Below are 20,991 nucleotides of genomic sequence, written 5' to 3'. Positions count from 1 at the left end.
TCTTCCCAATTCTAATTCTGCGATTACAGAACCCGGATGTGTTTCTGCTAAAGTGACGTCAAATTAGTGCGCGGTCCGTCATACAAACACATGGTCTTGCGTTTTCTCAAAGGCAACATATATCTAAACAAGATTTTTATGTATGATTTTGCTGTTTATAACCCGCTGGAATGAAAGTTAAAGTGCTTTGCAGAAACCCGGACGATTATGTTCGAGAGACAACCAGAGATATACAGCGAGGTATGTAAACAAGCATCGACCGTATGAAGGTGGTCTACAGGTAAGATGTACATTAACTGCAGTAACTTATGTTCCTTATGTAGTACCCAGGAACTATGACCCGACCCTGCACCCTTTTGAGGTGCCCAGAGAATATACCAGAGCCCTGAATGCCACCAAACTGGAGAGGGTGTTTGCCAAACCTTTTGTGGCCTCGCTCGACGGGCACAGAGATGGCATCAGCTGCATTAGCAAACACGCCAAAAGCCTGTCCACAGTCATATCTGGCGCCTGCGATGGCGAGGTAACTTAATAACATTACTTTAAAGCTGTTACCATTTTAATGTATGTTAGATTAAGGTAAAGTATTTTTTTGTACATTTATTTAGTAACAACTTGTGACATGTTCCCTATAATGTTTACCATGGTACTTTAAATATTTGGTCTGAAACCACATACAAGTATGACTTGAAAACAACAGTGCCACTATTTATTTGACTGTAAACTATGTTGTGGTTTGATAAGCTCTGGCTGCTGATATGATTTCACTATGTAGAATTTGCAAAGAATACTTTTCTGAAATTGCATTATTAAGTGAGTGTGTGAATATAAAACCAACTTTACCTCAATTTTTAGGAGCTGTATTATGCGGTTTAATCAATTTGTTTATCAGTTGTTGATCAGTTATTAATGATGTTAATCATTTTTAAATAGTTCAAATACTTTTCTCTTTTAAATATGTGTATACAATTTTATGCATTTCTCAGTTTTTTGATGGATACACAATTTAAAGCAATATAATTTATTATTTATTATTATTTTTATTTAAATTAAATGTAGTTTTTTTGCCATGACAATAGAAGCTGTCGCTGTTTTAGCATTAAATATAAATAAATGAGATATACACAAATACACCTCATTAAACATGTACACATGGACATCACCTATGTGTATATAACTGCAGGTGAACTGTTTATCTGTATATGATAACTTTAACTGTTAAAAGCTATTAGTTACTAGTTATTAATAACTAATGAAGTTATGGTATCTAATGACCTTAACTTTTTCTGATATTAATAGTAATGCAATAATGTGCACCGTTTGTAAAGATGCTTTGAAACAATTATTGTGAAGAGCGCTATACAAATTGCCTGAAATATGATTATTGCAATTAAATCTGATCATGGATATTAGGTATACATTTATTTAATTGTACAGGAATGACGTGAGTTTGTTTTTGTTGTCATAGGTGAAAGTTTGGAATCTTCCCAAGCGAGAGTGTACGAGGACGGTTCAGGCTCACGAAGGATTTGTGCGAGGAATCTGCTCCCGCTTCTGTGGCACCTCGTTTTTCACGGTATTTTATTATGGCGTATTCCAGGGGTCTTACTATTAGGGCTGGGCGATTCAATCAAAAAGTAATCGAAATCGACATTCGGAAACAAATTTCGAATTAGAATTTTTCCTGGTCGCTTTTTTTCCCCAACTACTTTCTCTACCGCGTGTGGAGTCATGTGACCCCGCTTTATACTTCTGCAGCCACATCTGATCTCTGGTCAGGTAGGACAATGGGCCTATTCTTGAGCCTTAATTTGCACTTCATTGACAATGATTGGAAGCTGCGCCAGAGATGCATTGAGACGGCATATTTTTCATTACATTAAAATTATTATTTCCATTAAAATATTTGTTTACAGAAGATGCAACAAATGCACAGTTTAAAATGTTATTTACAGGATATACAGCTATTTGATTTAAAAGCGATACTGCTTATTTTCTACTTTTAATATGAAAAAACATTGAAAATAATTAATTTTGCTCTTAAAAGTGCAAGTTATTTATTTTCACTTTTTTATAAGAAAAGAATTACTCCGTTTTAAGCAATGTGTGTCTTAATTTCAGTTGTTCAAGGCTGATGTTCCATAAATAATCATAGATAGTGTTTGTTTCCTTCAATAATTATTATTTTTTTCCATAATATTTTTATTTTTTGGTTTCAGATTGTACACATTGAAACACAACATTTTACAAACATTTTACAACAATAATAACCTTGTTGCATTTAAAAAATTATACAAAATATGAGAATATATATATTTATAATAGAAACTAAAAGCAAACAACAAACAAACGAACAAACAAACAACAAAAACAAAAAATAAAAAAATATAAATAAAACCGCTCCTCTTTTAGTCATTAATTGTAATCTATTCAAACATGACAATTATAATTATACTGAGTACTAGATACAGCAAATATGTATATAAACAATGTATCAATACAAAACTATAAACCTGGAGCTGCATTATCCATCAAAAATTATCCATCAACTTCTTCCTCTGTTAATTCCACTTCTTTGATATAACTAATGAAAGGACTCCATATGTTTTTAAATACATGTTGTTTAGCTTTTAGTATATATATGTTATTTTTTTTCCAATAGCAGACTTGACAACATTTGTCTTATCCATTGAGTAGCGTTTGGTCTTTGCATCTTTGTCTATAGCAAAGCTACACATCTTTTGGCATAAAGCAAGCCGAGGTCTATAAATATTTCTTCACTTCTATTATAGTTTGAGTCCTCTGGGTATAAACCTAGCAAAAAAAAGCTTTGGGTCGAGGAGAATTTGTTTTGAAATAATTTTTTTCACTTATGACTCTCACCTCTTCCCAAAATAATTTAATTTCTGTGCACTGCCAAATACAGTGAAACAAGGTTCCTTTAGCTTCCAAACATTTTGTAGAAATATCTGGTATGTTTTTATTATATTTATTTAATTGTACTGGTTTTACATATGTCCGCATGATCCATTTATATTGTGTAAGTTTAGGACGTGAATTTATAGACATAGTGTGAGCTTTAGTGCAGGCTTCTTCCCAATTCCTTCAATTATTTTAAAATCAAGTAATGCACTATTCACTCAGAAATCTCTGACTTGTAATATGTGCCCATATTTGCTGTACAAAACTTGTCAGGGAACTCTGAAGGCAGAAAAATAAAATAATCGTAATTGAGTTAAAATGGTCATTTAATCAAGATGTTGATTTACGGCCAAATCGCCCAGCCCTACTTACTATATAGAAGAAGGTCAATCCGTTCATAAGTGATCGTGCGGTTTATGTGATTCTGTGAATCTTGATGTCATTCAACAGGTAGGAGATGATAAAACTATCAAACAGTGGAACATGGAGGCTCCAGGATATGGAGTTCGGGAGGAACCAATTAACACCATTCTGGGGAAGGTAAATCTTATGTGTATGTCTTGGTGTATTTAGAAAATGGAAGCTTTGTGGGTGTTCAGTGTCACATGATGCTTCTGAAATCCTTCTTTTGTGTTGATTTGTGGCTCAAAATAATTTATACTACATACAAGTTTCTATTTTGTGTGTGTGTGTAAAAAGTGTTATACATTTTTTTCAGGTTTGAATTAGTTTGAAATTAAAAGCGGTATTAACATTTATGAATGCTTTTCATAGCACTTTGTTCAAATTAATGTCTTTGCTCAATATAAGTATTGTTTTTAAAAATGACTGTTAAATATTAAGCTGCATAAATTCTAATATTTTATTTAAATATTATAATACACTTATTCATACATTTATGTACAATGTTTTTAATATTGCGGAATAAAATATAAATGACAGACGTTACTGATATTTAAATTATATAAGTATTAGCTTAGTTTATTATATTAGTTTTATATTATACTAAACTAATACAAAACTGATATTTTAGTTGATTGTCTACATGAGTTAAATTAAAATAAAGGCTTATATGTAAAATTAAATAGGATACATTTTACATCAAATATAAATAAATATCAACAAAAAATGGGATGGGGATGGATGGATTTTGATGGATGAATGGATTATTTGGAGTATGAAGAATGGATTGGATGGATCGATGGATTGTGATTGATGGATTGATTGGATTGGGATTAATAGATTGGATTGGGGTGAATTGATGGATGAATGGGATTGGGATGGATGAAATTGGGATGGACTGATTGGGATGGATGGATGAATGGGATTAGGATGAATGGATGGATTGGAATAGATTGGATTTGAATGAATGAATCAAAAGAAATTGTGCTTGTCGTATTTATTGAAATGCACTAATGTTAAAGAATCTTAGCTCATGTTTTGAGCATCTAACAGGACTGATGTATCTTGCAGGCGGTGTTCACTGGCATTGACCACCACCAAAGGGAGGGCACGTTCGTTACCTGCGGGCAGACGGTGGATATCTGGGATGAACAGAGAAGCAGCCCCGTCTTGTCCTTCAGCTGGGGTGTGGACAGTTTCAGCAGCGTTCGCTACAACCCTGTGGAGGTCACCAACTAATTCAGTTATTTAAAAGGGTAGTTCATTCCAAAAAATGACTATATACTAACCATTTACCCACCCACAATTGTTTTTCAAAACTTTGGGGTTCTGTTTAAAGTTTTTTTTATTTCAAAGCAGTGGTCTCAAACTCAAATTGGCGGGGGGCAATATCAGTGACTGACAATTCATAGGAGGGCCATTTTAACATTCAAGCACAAGAAAAAGTGGAAAACTGATGTAATTGATGCACTCAGACATTTTTCCCCAGAGTATCAAAGTATATATATACTTTGTGTGTATATACATTCACTGTTACTTTAACATGTTAAATGCAGCCAGCAGTAAAACTTTACTAATGCACATTTTTATACAAATCTTAATATGCACACGCAAATCTATTAAATGAGACTATTTGAATTAAATATTAGCAAAATGATCATATTTACACCACCATCATAATGTGTAAGCCATGAAGAGGTATTTGTACAACAAAATACAGTTGGTATAAAACTGATTATAATCAAATGACCCTTAAATATTTACAAAAATAGAGCTTTTGTAAAAAATAGAGCACTTACGGACATATATTTAAATGTTTAAATCAGCCACAGAAATATCTGCATGTGCGTTATTTTGACTGCACACTGAGGGAAACTGAAATTAACCCGGATATATAGTACAGTACTTTTAATCTCCAGTTGTTGGGGGTTCAAAAACCACAAGGGCTATATGCGACTATACAGCAATAGTAGTGGCTCAAAAATATATGTTTTGTTGGCCGAATCTCCTTATATTTTTGACATCAGTTACAGGCCGGATGGAGGAGAAGGTGGGGCGCAAATGGCCCATGGTTCGGCAGTTTGAGACCCCTGTTTTAAAGAATGTTGGAAACAAGAAGCCATTAGCATCCATATTAGGAACATTCTTCATAAAATTTAATTTAATTTACATGGCATTAAATAAAACTACTAAATCAATGGCTTGCGCTTTCCATGATTCTTCAATGTATCTTTCTTTCTCTACATCAGAAGAATGAAACTCAAGATTGGAATAAGAATGAGTAACAAGTATGATGACAATTTATTTTTGGGTGAACTACCCTTTTAAGCATTGCTTTATTTCAAGTGAAAGAGTTTTTTTTTTTTTTACTATCCACGTGGTTTATGTGAATAATAGATTTTCAATTACTTTCTTTAGATTTCACATGCAAAATGTCCTGTTGTCTTTTGCAGACTGACCTTCTCGCCAGCTGTGCATCAGACAGAAGTATTGTGTTGTATGACACCAGAGAATCTGCACCACTCAGAAAGGTCAGGAATTTTTTTGTTTACACCCATATTTCTATCTTTCACCTACATCATGGCTGAATGGTAACCTCTATGACAATAAAGGTTCTGGAAGTAAAAAAATTATTATTTTTTTCCAAAGGGAAATAAGCCAGTCAGTAAGGTCTAACATTGTTAATACAAAATGCTTTGATAAATATAATTAAACTGTAAACAGCTGTTTAATAGTCACATTAGTGCAGTAAAACTTGCAGTAAAAAGCTTACCCACAATGCTGTTTACACTTTATTTTTGAAAAACAAAAACTGATTTTGAAGCAAATTGCTTCAGAAGAGATCTTGAGCTCTTTTCAAGTCAGTCTTCCAGTGATCTCATAATACATTTATATATAGATAGATAGATCTATATACCTTTTTTTGAGCGAGCTTAAACTACATTGTTTTTGTAGGTATAATAAGCAATTTAAACGAATAGTTTATTTGTAGTTTGATTGTGACATTCACAACGCTCATGGGATTGATTTACCTGATAAATGTTGTGGCATACATAGTCTTGTACCATTTTCATTTTGTTTGTTTTTATGTACAACTTTACTTAGGGTGTCCGCCAGGTCTTAAAGTCTTAATATTTTAAATATCAAAAATGAAATATTACAGGATGACTTATTGTCTTGTAGGTCTAAAATCATTTTAAACAATGTCTTAATTATCGGATGTCCGTGTACAGCTATCCAGTCAGGCCAACACACATCCAGGACACTGACCTGAGAAGACTTGTTAAAGGGTCACGAAACACCAAAACACATTTTTTGAGCTGTTGACAGTCGTATATGTGTCCTACACTGCTAAAAACACTATTAGGACACCTATATTTCACTAAAAAGTGTAAATTGGTTGTTTTTGCGTTATTTCAAGCAAATTCGTACTTCCTGTTTGAAACGAATTTTTGAAGCTGCGTCACGGCCATGACATAATAGCGTGTATTCCAGCGTGCAGACTGGGCGTCTGTGCCAGAGTGAGTCTTATTACGTCTTACAGTGTGATACATTAATGCATGAGTAAGGCTTGGTTCAAACCAATCAGCGCGCTCTATTGTGGAACTTCATTAATATTCATTAGTGTCACCGTGTTTACGCCACAAAGACGCCACGTTGTGTTGGCAAAACAAGCGTGAAGTATTGCTTTTATAGTTTGCTGCCGTTAAGTTTCGTTTTCATTTTCTCTCTGTGAGAGCTCAGTCTCACGTGTGGATTAACAGTGTACGCGACGCTCGACAACAATAACTTACGTGTCTGAGGATTATTGTTTACCTGAGAGCTGTTCTCATCTGCAAACGCTGAAATCTGAATTCGCTTGTAGTATTCTCTCCATAAAGACGCGGCTCTAGTTGCTGGTGATTGTCCTGTCTCTACAGATTTGGTAAGTGAGCGACCAGTGCTCTTTGTTTATTCAGTTTGTTCGTATCGAATTAAGTTACTATTGCACTGAGTGCAGAAATGTTAGCACCGCATTTTGTGACCGGAATAACACACGCGGCTTTCTGATGCTACCTGCCATGTGCATCTAAGTTTCCGGGAAATGCGGAGTTTTTTTCTCTCTCATTCGCCGTGCGGTATCAAACATTGCATGAAAAATACACGCTTGCAGCAGTTCCTTGAATCAAATATCTCGTTTGTCGCGAGAGGCATGAATGAATTCCCTGAATGAAAGAGCCAAACTACAGTTAAAGTCCAACTTTTAATAATTTGGCAAATAATTCGACTACAGATGTCCATGTAAACACAGTCACATTGTCCGCTGTGGGTGTGTATTTTGACTCTGAAACTCGCGCGTGCACAAATAGACACTCCCACACCATCCCACTTTAGTTCCTCCGACACTCCCCCCTAAACAGAGCTGGACACGCCTACTTTTCTGACTTTTTCCAAAGTGGAGGTGTGAAAACACCCTGCTGAAACGAGGGGGTTTCATGGCCCTTTAATACATTTAGTTTATTATACATTTTAAAGCATATCATTTTTTTATAAAGTTATGTTGAAAATGTATGTATACAACTATGGTCTGCTTGTTTTGACACATGATTTAAAATATTTGACTAACAAATAACTAATATGAACTTTTTGATGAGGCAAGTAAACAATCTTTACCACTGTCCCAACCAGGCTATTAGAAAAAAAATCCTTATCTTGGTATTTAATTTATAATGTTCTTAAAAAGGTCTTAAATTTGACTTGGTGAAACATGCAGAATCCCTGTTTGCTTCAAGTCAGTTTTTTTTTTTTTTTTAAATATCCTCATGGGAAAAACAAATAAGGAAAATTTTTAAGAACCTGCACTGTTAAAAAAGGGGGACAAGCACCAGTGCACACTATAAATAAATTGAATTGTGTTTCAGGTTATCATGCAGCTGAGAAGCAATACGCTTTGCTGGAACCCAATGGAAGCATATTATTTTACCTGCGCAAACGAAGACTACAAGTGAGTTCATTTTAGCCTAAAGTTTTACATGAAAAATGACTGTAAATAAATCATGTTTCCTTTTTGTGTTTCTTGCACAGCCTTTATACATATGACATAAGGAATCTGGATGTTCCTGTGACTGTCCACATGGATCATGTATCCGCTGTGCTGGATGTGGATTATTCACCTACAGGGAGAGAGTTTGTATCCGCCAGCTTTGACAAAACCGTCCGCATCTTTCCTAAAGACAAAGGCCACAGCAGGTGAGTGTGCTGCTAAAAGTCACCAGCAAGCATTTTTTTTGTTTAAATAAAGTCTAATGGATGTCTATGGGTGCTTTCACACCTGTGAATCAATTCAGTTGTTCCGAAACAAGGATTAAAATTGTTAAATTGTTGCTCTTTGTTCTTGGTGCGGTTCGCTTTCACACGGCAAAGTTTCTAAATGGACCAAAAGGGCTAAAACAAGTCACGTGCGAGTAAACTGTCCTCACATTGGTCAGTTTCAGGGTTTATTTTGGAGAGTCCCGCTCAGCTGTCAGGGGGTGGTTGTGGTTTGGTGGTGTCTGTGGAGCGAGGACGGATGCGGTGGGGAGGGGTGAGAAGGGTGTGCGAGGACGGGGAGGGATACGCGCGATTTCCGGGAGATTATCACTCATTTGCGGGCAGCCGGCCGGTAGTCTCTGTGCATTTGCGGGAGACTTCATGCTCATAATTCTCTCTTCATATAGCCGTATGCCTATTACATATCCATAATACACTGTGATATAACCGGGCTCGGATCATATCGCTTTCTCACTACAATCGATCCGCTCCAGAGTTCATTTCAATCGAGCTGATACCCCCTCAATTAAGTAATCTCAGAGCAATTGTTTTGGCACAGATCCCAGCGGGATTGGTGGTTTCACATATGTCAAACGAACCACGCTAATTGGGCAAACTAGACGGGTTCCGAATCAAAAGTCTAGGTGTGAAAGTCCACTGATTCTCAATCCTGGTCCATTTTTGCTCCTAGAAGTCTGGATTGGTGTGTTATTATTTGTCTTTAACTTCTTATGGAGTCCACTGTTTATGAGGTTCATTCTGTATGAGTCACTTATTACAATAAGAGCATTAGATTTGAATTTTATTACAGAGGCCACATTTTACACTTTTAAAGCCTGAAGTTTATTTATGATGTATATTTAAATAAATAAGTGTATAAAAAATTTTTTATAGCAACTACTGTTGTTAAGATTTAGGGGTGGTTTTGATTTTGAGATAAGACAAAAGTCTTGTCGTCGATCCCAGTTGTAAAAGCAACAAATAATAACTTGACTTCTAGTTGATTTGTTGGAAAAGTGGTAGAAGGTAGATTTTCTCATGAATCATCTGTTGAACTGCATCCCAATCATCACAAATACTGCAGAAGACCTATTGGAACCTGCATGGACCCAAAATTCTGAAGGAAATCAGTCAAGTTTGGTGAAGGAAAAAATCATGGTTTAAGGTTACATTCAGTATGGGGGCGTGCGAGAGATCTGCAGAGTGGATGGCAGCATCAGCAGCCTGAGGTATCAAGACATTTTTGCTGCCCATTACATTACAAACCACAGGAGAAGGTAATTTTTTCAGCAGGATAGCGCCCCTTCTCATACTTCAGCCTCCACATCAAAGTTCCTGAAAGCAAAGATGAAAAGTGCTGCAGGATTGGCCAGCACGGCCACCAGAGCATGTATGCGGTAGTATGGAGGAGGAGAATCCAAAGAATCTTGATGAACTCTGGGAGCCCTGCAAGATCACTTTCTTTGCCATTCCAGATGAATTTATTAATAAGTTATTTGAGTCATTGAGTCAGAGATGTATGGATGCAGTCCTCCAAGCTCATGGGAGTCAGACACGATATTCATTCTTTTTCCTCTGCAGCATGTTTATGTTCTATACTGGACATTATTTCTGTTAAGTGACAAGAGTTTTGTCCAAGCAAAGTCAGACCTTACTGTCCTAATTAAATAATTAAAAATTAAGGCATGAGAATATTTTATTTTGGTAAAATAAATGTAATATAGAGGCCTTTGCTTTTCATATAAGCCACTGATACAAAATGATCAACTAGAAGTCAAGTTATTATTTTTTTTTATAAAACCTGGATGGGTGACAAGACTTTAGTGTAGTGTATTCCAGTATAAATAAATTATATCAAAGGCAAGTGTCAGCTTTTTTAAATAAATTTTCAAAATACTTTAATAAATAATAAACAATAAATAATGGTAAATGATGTCTTGTCATTCACTGTAACAAATTTATTTATTTATTTTGACCCGTTCCTAAAATCTAATAGATAAGGCGATTGTATTAAATATGCATTATATTTTAGGTAAATTAATTGGTGTTTCGGGGTGTTACATTTTACGTTTCTGAAAACAAGTGTATTATAAAAATATGCATAAGTAAAAAGTTTATATTGAAAAAAGTTTTTGCTTTAAATGTCATTTTGCACAATCATCAGGGAGGTGTACCACACCAAACGTATGCAGCACGTCATCTGTGTGAAATGGTCGGCTGACAGCAAATTCATCATGAGCGGCTCAGACGAGATGAACATTCGCCTGTGGAAGGCCAACGCCTCGGAGAAGCTCGGAGTGGTGAGCACAAGATCACATTTTACTGACGGATTTTAAACTCCAACTTTCATACCTAATTGTACAGCTTTTTAAGGGTCTTAACTTGTTGCTAATGCACTCGGGTGGTTAATATGGGTTGCATTTGGCCCAGTGGTTACCCCACCAAGCACTTAAAATGAATTACACTCACAAATCACTTTCATTAAGCATTTCTATGGCAGTGTTGCTATGGTCTGAAAACAAGCCAGGAGAGAGAGAGAGAGAGAAAAGGCTCTGGAGTTTTATGTCTCTTGTCAAAGCAACTCTTGTAATGGAGTGCCCTAAAGTGCCTACACCTATTTCATAAAGTGAAGTTTGCTTACAAGAAAATCTGAACATGTCCATTGATGTTCATTTAAAGATTGAGAAACTTTTATAGTTCTCATAAGGATAAAAAAAGGCTCTGTCAAAAAATATAGTGCTGATTATTTAAAAAAAAAAAAAGTATGATATTTGACATTGAATGTTTCTTGCAACTGTATACACTGCCTACTTCATTACATACACCTTGCTAGTACAGATTAAGTTTGCCTTCAACAACAAATTGTACAAAGTGAATCCGTTTGGGGTGGCACGGTGGCTCAGTCATTAGCACTGACCTCACAGCAAGAAGGTTGCTGATTCGATTCTCGGCTATGCACATGACTGTGCTTTAAGTGAATTGCATAAACAAAATTGGCTGTAGTGGATGAGTGTGTTTGAATGTGAGAGTATATGGGTGTTTCCCAGTACTGGGTTGCAACTGAAAGGGCATCCGCTGCGTTAAACACATGCTTAATAGTTGGCTGTTCAGTCCATTGTGGTGACTCCTGATGGATAAGAGGCTAAGCTGAAGGAAAATTAATGAATTAATAAATGAACCCATTTGTAAATGAAAGAAGTAATAATAATTTTGAATATTGAACAAGTTGTGCATACTAAATGTGGAACTGGCCACTCAAAAAATTTATTGGAAGGGGAAGAAAAATAGTTAGAAATATAACCTGCCAATGGGGTGTGCAAAAAGTTCCTGTTTTTGCTTTGCTTTCCCTATTGGCAAATAGTTTTTCTTGTTTTAAAGAAAAGCTCACTTGGCTTTGACTCATTTCTGAAAACAAAGCAATATAATTTTACTTTTCTAGAAAATTATTCTTGATTTTAAGAATGTTTAGATGTTTGAACTACATTCACATTGTTTGTTGTGTTGAAGGGCTTATACAAACAAACTGTTAATGCTCATAGAATTAAGAGCTAGAGAATTAAGAGAGAGAAGAGAGAGCTTAAGCCCACTCACCTGTGGAAAGCTCGTAAATGTTTTTTTTATTTTTTATTTTGTTTTTTAAAGGGGTGGTCCACTATGATATCATATTTTAAACTTTAGTTGATGTATAATGTAGCTGTTTGAACATAAGCAACATCTCTGAATGTCATATGCTCAAAGTTCAATGCAAAGGGAGACATTGGCTTTTACACAGTTAGCTTAGCAAAGTCTACAGCAAACGAATTTGGGGACTACAAAAAATACACCAGAGGTAATGAGATCATAAACACTTCAGGTTTCACACATTCACCTCGCACACACTCCGCACAGCAACAAGGCGTGGCCAGAGGCGCTGTAATGTTACAGCAGAGAAAGCGAATAGGGCGTCCAAATGCTGCTATTTCCACATTTTGTGCTGTTTCTGTATTTGGGCTTCCAAAAGACACGACACAGAGAGAAGTGCTTACAGTTTAGTTTTAATTATGTTCCAGTGAATTAAAAAAAAGATTTTTTTGACAAATGAGAACTTCCCGAATCTCTCTCAGTTCAATGATGGATTCGGCTAAAAACTCCTACAAACCGATGAATTTATGGGTTATGAGCCACAACCTGTCAGTGTTTTAATTTGTTAAAATTAATCAACTACACTCACAGTTTCTAGCGTTAACGGTATGTTGTAGAAGGAACTTAAACAAGGATGTGATCAACGGGAAATGCTGTTTGGCACCGCTAACAATTTAGCTACAAATTTAATATTTATCTGTCAAACCGCTGTAAACACCCACAATCTTCACCAGCGCTGAAGTGTCTCTCTATGTGGCCGCTTTCTGTGTCTCTTCATAAAAAGAGTTCAGTTGATAACCTCTAAAGATGGTCTAAAATGTTCTCCTAAAATTTGCATTTATCTCAGCCTCCTGTTTATGTTCAGCTATTTTCCTTTAAAGGCAAGGAAAAAAACTTCATCATTAAAAAAGTAAAATTACTGAGCCTACACAGGTTTCAGTGAAAAATGAAGAAAATATTAGCATTTAGAGGTTTTTGCATCAAAACTCTTCACATGGAGTGATTGTAAGAACGTGTCTTGTGCAAAACTAGTCTAAAAGTGCTGGTTGAAGTGTCAGAGATGAAAGAGTGATTTGTTCAGCTGGTTTGTCAAGTCCACTCACCTGTGAGAGGAACACTCAGAATTGCTTAAACTAAAAACAAGACAAGAGCTTTTCACTTAAGTAAGAAAAGCATTTTGGCAGTGAATAAATGAAATTAATTGAAGTGTTTAAATGAACTCATTGTTGTAAAACTGTCAAAATTGGTCACTTCAAGTAAACTCCCCTCATGAATACAGGTGGAAGCACAGCTTTTGTTCTGCTGAGGCGGAGGTTGGTTGCATTCCAGGTCAATGGTAGTTTCATCTCCCGGCTCAGGTCCATCTGAAACCCTCTTGCGGTCCAGTCTTGGCAAGTTTTTGGCTTCCGCTGGACTTAAGGGAGAGATTTATTCAGATGCTTTTCACTTAAATAGATCAGACACTCAATGCAGTTATCAGCAGTTTGAATCAGCCAATCACTTAAAATGGGGAAAAATAATGAAGTCATTAAACTATCAGGCACATGAGAGTATTTAATTAAAGGAGCAGATGCTTAATCAAGAGTCTTCTGCTGTCTTCAGAAGCTCTTCAGACCAGGCCGGAGGCTCTTTTTGTTTTTCGTTGCCATATAATTAAGTCACTTAAAAAAGCAACTATATTAATATGAAAATTCCGTATTTCTGGGATTTTTTTAAATTGAATGTTTTACAGTTACAGTATCAGATAATTGTGCATAAACACATTTACGTCTGTTGTTTAAATCTAGCTTTTCATTTCTCCCTCGCTTATAACATCTATTTTTCATAGACTGTTTTCCATAATTATTTTTCTCAATAATTAAACTTGGTCAACAACACTGTGGCTCAGTGGTTAGCTGGTTGCTGGTTCAAGTCCCTGCTGGGTCAGTTTGCATTTTTGTGTGGAGTTTGCATGTTCTCCCTGTGTTTGTGTGGGTTTCCCTCACAGTCCAAAGACATGCGCTGTAGGTGAATTGAGTAAACTAAATTGGCAGTAGTGTATGAGTGTGTGTATGAATTTTTCCCATTTCTGCGTTGCAGCTGAAAGGGCTTCCGCTTTGTAAAACATATCCTAGAATAGTTGGTGGTTCATTCCACTGTGGCAACCCCTGATGAGTAAAGGGACTAAGCCGAATGAATGAATTAAACTTAAAGATTTTCATTTCAGGCATCGTTTTATCCATGTAAAATCATTAACTTTAATATACTTCAGATTAAAATGTCTGCCAGCCAACTATCAATATATTTTTACAGTAATTAGCTAATTAATTATTACGTAAAAGTTAACTAAGATTTAAATACTAGGTAGTTTTCGTTATTTTAACTAATGTACTTAACTCGATTTAATGAAAGTTATTGTAAAATCTTGCCAAAATTGGTTGTTATATGATGAAAATGAAATGAATTTCACCCCCTAAATTCTTAATGTTATTTTAGAAATGTTTTTATTTTATTAAAGTTTTTATTAATATTTTGAGTTATCTTTTATGTTTGCTGTTTGCTTTCATTTTGATGACTAATAATATACTTATTTTAATTTATGTAATTTGCTAATTTTTGCATATTTCTGAAGTTTACTTTTTTATGGTTTTACTTATTTATATTTCATGCAGCATATCAAAGTCATTTAAAGTTTTTCATAAAATATTTGGTATCACTTTATGGCATTTTGTTGAATTTAAGTTACATTGCATCTTCATGCCAACTAATTCTAATTCTTCCTGCCTAAATCACGGCGAATGAAGCTCTGCACAAGACTTTTGGCCAGCGGAGAAATTAAAATGGTCGTGCCCAACTGAGTCTGGTTCCCTCAAGGTTTTTTTCTTCACTCCCATCAGGTGAAGTTTTTTTTTCCCTCTCCGCTGTCGCCACTGCCTCGCATGGTTCAGGATTGGTAGAGCTACGCATCGATGAATTGGCTCTTCAGTGTTTGAACTCTCAGTAATGATTAAATCACACTGAACTGAGCTAAACTGAACTGAACTGAACTTAAACACTAAAACCTGAACCACACTGTTCCAGTTACTATGACCATTTATGTGAAGCTGCTTTGACACAATCTACATTGTAAAAGCGCTATACAAATAAATCTGAATTGAATTGAATATATTAGATTGTAAGTAGACTGTTAGGTTGGGGATAGTGTAAGTTGACATGTACTTGCAGAATTGCTTTTAGTCAGTTAAATGTCTGTTGAAGGAGCAGTGTCAGCAGATATTAGGCCGTACTCACACTATGTACAGTTGCCTCGAAGCAGGCCAAAGCACGCTTTTCCCCCCTCCCGTCTCCCCCGACGGCCCACACTCACATTAAAATCGGGCCTGGGCACACTTACATCATCGATGCTGCGCTGTTCAGTAAGTGCTCCCGCTCAGCACAGTGGATATTTCTCTAGTTATATCGTTTAAGTCGTTCGATATGCAGTCAAATATTTCGCCAAACAATCCTTAGGGATGCGGTGACACGCAGTCAGATATTTTGCTGAACATATCCGCCACTTTTGGCGCTCATTAACACTCATAAAGCCCTTGTGCTGCAGGATTAAGGCGGTTTGCTGAAGGTGCGCAGCTGTTGTGCAGTGAGAGTTCTTTAAACAGTAAGATTGATTAATAAATCCATATGAAACAGTCCTTTAAAAGTCACGTCTCGCTTTCAGTTTCGCCCAAGCCAAGCCCAAGTGAACCACGCTCAGGCCCACCTCTTCCAACCGGGTCAGGGCCGGCCAAGTGAACCGTGCCTGAGTCCGATTCAGTGCACTCACACTTCTCAAACGATCCGAAAAACGGGCCTGGGCACGGTTCGGATAGCATAGTGTGAGTACGCCAGTCTACTGATACTCAAATGAGAAGTAAATTGGCATGTAGTTGCAATGCAATTTTTAGTCAACAAAATGTACAATAGGGACCATCAAAATAAAGTGTGTTACTATTGATTTTGTTCTTATCCAGCTTTGTTTCAATTAACAATGTTTTGGATATTTTTGGTAACCTTAACAACTGGTTATTTTTAAAATAAAAGTAACTTTAAGAAAAGTATCTGTTCTTCGTTATGGGAAATGTAGTTTCGATGTTGTGACTTGACAATTTTAGAAGCAAAACGAATTTAAAATTCAAGTTAAAAAGTTTGATTGTTTACTATACATCTGTATCTTGTAGGACAAAGTTAGAATATTTCTCAAAGTAATGTGCTAATAAATTAAAAATGTCTGTAATGCTTAGTCTCTTCTGGCTTTAAGGACTACAAACACGCCAACAGCTCTGTTATGAGATGTCTCCAAGGAAACTGCAGAGTCATGTTCATTTTTCCCCCTTATGTGACGCTGTCAAGAAATTCGTAAATAAGAGTTAACAGGCCTTTCCGACTTTCCTCCGGAGCTCTCTGATGGCATCAGCAGCTATTAGATTGCCCTATACAAATTGAATTTGAGAAAATCATTGCTTTTAATTAGAATAAAAGCTCTCGAAGGGGTGCGGAGTGAGACGTGCCGAAGCTTAGGAGCCATAGAAATTTTATGATCGAGAGATAGATAAACACGTAGCTGCGTTTCTCCTACTGACAAATCTGCTGTTTTATGTGCATTGCCAAATTAATACCCTCTTATCAAGATCTTGCATGTGTGTGCCTCTTCTATTGTGTTACTCAAAGTTCTGCTAAGGAATGACTACAATAATACAGTTTGAAAGCAGGTTGAACTGACGTGAAGTGAAGTGTTTTGTATTGTTGCACTTGGTAAATATACAGCAGGGGAAAGAAGTATTGAACACGTCATTATTTTTTGAGAAAACATATTTCTAAAGGTGCTGTTGGCTTGACGTTTTCCCCTGATGTTGGTAGCAAACAAAGAAATGCATATGTGCAAAATAATTATTTTATAAGTTATGTGTAATGAAACGACACAGTGAAAAGGTATTGAACACATGAAGAAGGGAAGGTGTAGAAAGGCAGTAAAAGCTCAGACACCAGCTAAAATCACTCGGTAGTTCTTCAGCAACCCTCTGCCCTTCATCGGTGTAAATAAATATGAGCTGCTTCAGTCTAGCATCTACATTAGCAAGAGGATGAAGAATAAACCAGGGTGGATATTTCAGCAGGACAGTGGTTCAAAACACAGCTAAGGAAATTCTCAAATGCTTTCAGAGAAAGAAAATCAAGCTGTGGAATGGCCCAGTCAATCACCTGACCTGAATCCATTAGAGAATACAAAATAAAGCTCAGATTTAATAGACGAGACCCACAGAACCATCAAGATTTTGACACTCTGTTAAAGTGTGTGGAAAAACACACCTGAGGTATACATGTGACTTCATTCTCCAAATGAGCGGCATCTTTAAGCTGCCATCAGCAAAAAAGCCCTTTTCATAAGGTATTAAATGATTCAGTAGTTTAGTGCTTTCTCTTTGTCATTCCTTTGTTATTACACATAGCTATGTGTTTTAGATTATTTTTTAAAATTAATTTTTATTTTTGTATTTGGGTTTTTGACAAAATCTGGTTCAATTCCAGCCCAGCAGCTCCTTTAGAAGTGTTATTTCTGGAATTTCCCTACCTGCATATGAAGAACTCAACCACTGACACAAGTCTCATTCTTCACAGCTTTCTACCCGAGAAAAGACTGCCGCAAACTACAACAAAAAGCTGATACAGAAATTCCAGCACCATCCACAGGTGAGACGCATTGCCCGCCATCGCCACCTGCCCAGAGACGTCCTGAAGCAGAAGAGAGAGCTGAAGGAAATGAAGGAAGCACGCCGCAGGAAGTAAGTTCCCTTCAGAAAATGTTAATGTTTTTATAGTTTTCACAGTACTGGGTATAGCTTTTAACCTTGGGTAAAAGAAGGGTAGAAGCAAGGTTAGCACTGCACTTTGCACAAGTTGATACTACCCCTGATCCGGTTTGTGTCATCGTGGTTACAAACTTGTGTTTTGAATAGGTCTACACAATTAGCTCAATTACACAACGGCTGTACCCGCCCCCCTTGAAGTCACAATAATTGTATTATCTATATAGCGCCAGATCACAACTTTTTTTTTATAAACAAGCTAAATAGCCGTATGTAATATCTTATTTAAACAACAGCATGTCATTTCTGTTCTGCACTCGCTTCACTGCAGCTAAAATATATACAGATACAGACATCCCAAGTCTCTCGAAAATTCCAAGAATCTCCCGCAAATGCATAGAGACTCTCGGATGCCCGGAAACGAATGATAATCTCCCGGAAATCACGCGCCTCCCGTCCGGTCCTTAAATACGTCCTGCATGCCTCCCCGCTCTTCAGATACGTTGCACACATCCAATGCTGTGATGTGAGCGGAACTATCTCCTCTATCTAGTGTCTAATTATGACCTCTTCCAGCAACTCTGGATGTCTTCTGCATATTCATTCGTACCGGTTCCGTGATCCCCCAAAATGAGTTAAAATACCCGGAAATCATGGCGGTGAGAAGAGATCTCAAGAGGCACAGTGATGGTCTAAATTACATTACATTTGATAGGTTAAATGAATGGAGCAGTAAAGAGTGCAAATTCCTCTCTCTCATTGAGAGATCTGCTGTCAATAGTTGGAGACAAGCAAAATATTGGAATGGTCCTGCATGTATGTAGGCTTTTTTTTTTTTACATATAACAACTGAAAGTTCTGTGATTTGAAAATATTACAAATTCACTAAAAGCTGGCTGGAATTATTAGATACGTTTTTTAACATAAATATTTAATAATATAACTGCAATACACTCATTGCTATAAGAATTAGTTTATAACCCTATTTGTTTTAAGTAAACAAGTATTAGACTTATAGGTGTGCATTGTAACTAATTTTCATTTTTCAACCTTTGCAATGTTTCCAAATTGCATTGTTTGTAATTTTGTTAAAGTCTGTTGTCAGAGTGGATCAGTTTTATTAGCTCCAGAACTGTCTTGAGCATATGAGCTCACAAAAAGTGTGTCAAGCCTCTTATTATATAAGAAAAAAGGCCCACATTTGCTTCTCCCACCACAGCAAATTACGTTTTTCTTTTAGATATTAGCAAATGTTTTGTAATGGGTGCCCAAATTCAGTCTTGTGGGGCCAGTGTCCTGCAAATTTTTGCTCCAACCTGCCTCAACACACCTGCATGGATGTTTCTAGAAAGCCTAGTCATACTGCACTTTTCTCCCCACTTTCATTCATATGCACGCAAATGCGACAGAGTAGAAACGCAAGCTCGTGCAACAAGTTTCGCAGTTCACTGCGTTGCAATGTTCAAGCTTGGTGAACTCTGACCTGCGAAATTGCATTACGTGACTGCGTGAAACCAATCGAAAATCAAAACATGACCTCTCTGTACAGCAATTTAATAATCGCTCACTTATTTTAAATGTCTAATTATCTTGTTTAATCCCGCTCCTTTTAGTAGCACTGTACAACAGAATTTTGGATGCTCAAACCGCGGCATAAGAGCCCAGGTGCATCTGATTGGGGTTGGAACTAAAGTAATGTTAGAACGTAAACTTTACGTAAACAAAAACAAAGAACGTGTCTTTGTGCCCCCCCCCTCCCAATATTCCAGTTTTGTCCAAGTTTAATTCTCACCTTTAGAAGAAAACATTAGCCAATGACTACTTTTTCCCCAACATTCTTTACAATACCTTGTTTTGTGGTCAATAAAAGAAATTCAGAAACATTTAGAATCACCTGAAAAGGCAAGGAAATTCTCATTTTTTGGGTGAAATGTAAGTGCTCATGTTCATTCATTCATGCTCATGTTGGTGTTAATTCACCAAAAAATGAAAACGTTCATTTGCCTCAAGCATAAACTCCTATGCATTGCATACCAAAACATCATTAACACCTTCATCTTGCATTAGGAAAAAGAAAAATGACGCACTCCGTCTTTAAATCTGCCATTTGTCTCCATTGTGCTGGCAAGAAAAGGAAATGAATCCATGTTTCAGTTTGATTGGCATTCTGATTGTCTGTGCTTCTGTGTGTGTGTGTGTGCGCGTGTGTTTCAGGGAACAAAACGTCCGCAAACACAGCAAGCCAGGATCTGTTCCCCTGCTGACAGAAAAGGAGAAACATGTGGTGAAGGTTGTGGAGTAAGAGACCAATTAAAGAGGTGCTTTCGGTGGATGGGTTTTTGTTCTCCACACTCGGACATGCTCCAGAATATTCCACCCTTTGGCCTCTTCTTTACTTCTATACTAAGATTATGACCGTCATATATACACACAGACTTTCGGTATATTGCAGGTTTCTGTTAAACACCCATTTCTAATTAATTTTACATGGACTCTGTACTAGAGTTGCTGTTGTTAGACTATGAACAATAAAAAAAAGTTTACTCTGAATATTTATGTTTTCAATTTGCCGTACCATTACTTAAATTCATATGCACCTGCTGTGAATGTTATGACTCAATTAAATGGGCATTATAAGTGGTTATCAGCTGATAGATATGGGCCAGTAGGGGCCTTCTGCAGTTACTGGTATGCTCAGAAGGCTGTTATCCATGCACATGGTTAATCAGCTATACTAATGGAAAAGACTCCAGATCAAGATTTGTTTTTACATTACTGTGACGGTTGGGAGTTGGGTTTGGCTAGGGGTAGACATTAATAAAATACAATTAATGGGAAATTTAATTAATAATATAATTCTAGCTGAAATATAGCTGATTACCCATGTGAATGGATGACAACAGCCTTCTAAGCCTACCAGTAGTCACAGAAGGCCCCT

The 20,991-nt window shown here is 36.5% G+C and overlaps 1 protein-coding gene across 1 annotated transcript; it reads left to right on the top strand.

The window, feature by feature from the left end:
- Positions 1-60: 60 nt before the first annotated feature.
- Positions 61-20,601, top strand: dcaf13 (ddb1 and cul4 associated factor 13). Its single transcript, NM_200129.1, is given in 11 exon segments — positions 61-240; positions 324-523; positions 1,469-1,576; positions 3,373-3,462; positions 4,396-4,551; positions 5,778-5,855; positions 8,226-8,308; positions 8,389-8,553; positions 10,778-10,913; positions 17,866-18,029; positions 20,268-20,601. Coding segments are annotated over 11 exon segments (1,338 nt in total). The 5' UTR covers positions 61-170; the 3' UTR covers positions 20,356-20,601.
- Positions 20,602-20,991: the final 390 nt, after the last annotated feature.

This window comes from Danio rerio, chromosome 16 (genome assembly GCF_049306965.1).
Source record: "Danio rerio strain Tuebingen ecotype United States chromosome 16, GRCz12tu, whole genome shotgun sequence".
NCBI classification, from domain to species: domain Eukaryota; kingdom Metazoa; phylum Chordata; class Actinopteri; order Cypriniformes; family Danionidae; genus Danio; species Danio rerio.
The sequence above is the reverse complement of the archived record's forward strand: the minus strand, read 5'-3'. Positions and strand labels throughout refer to the sequence as shown.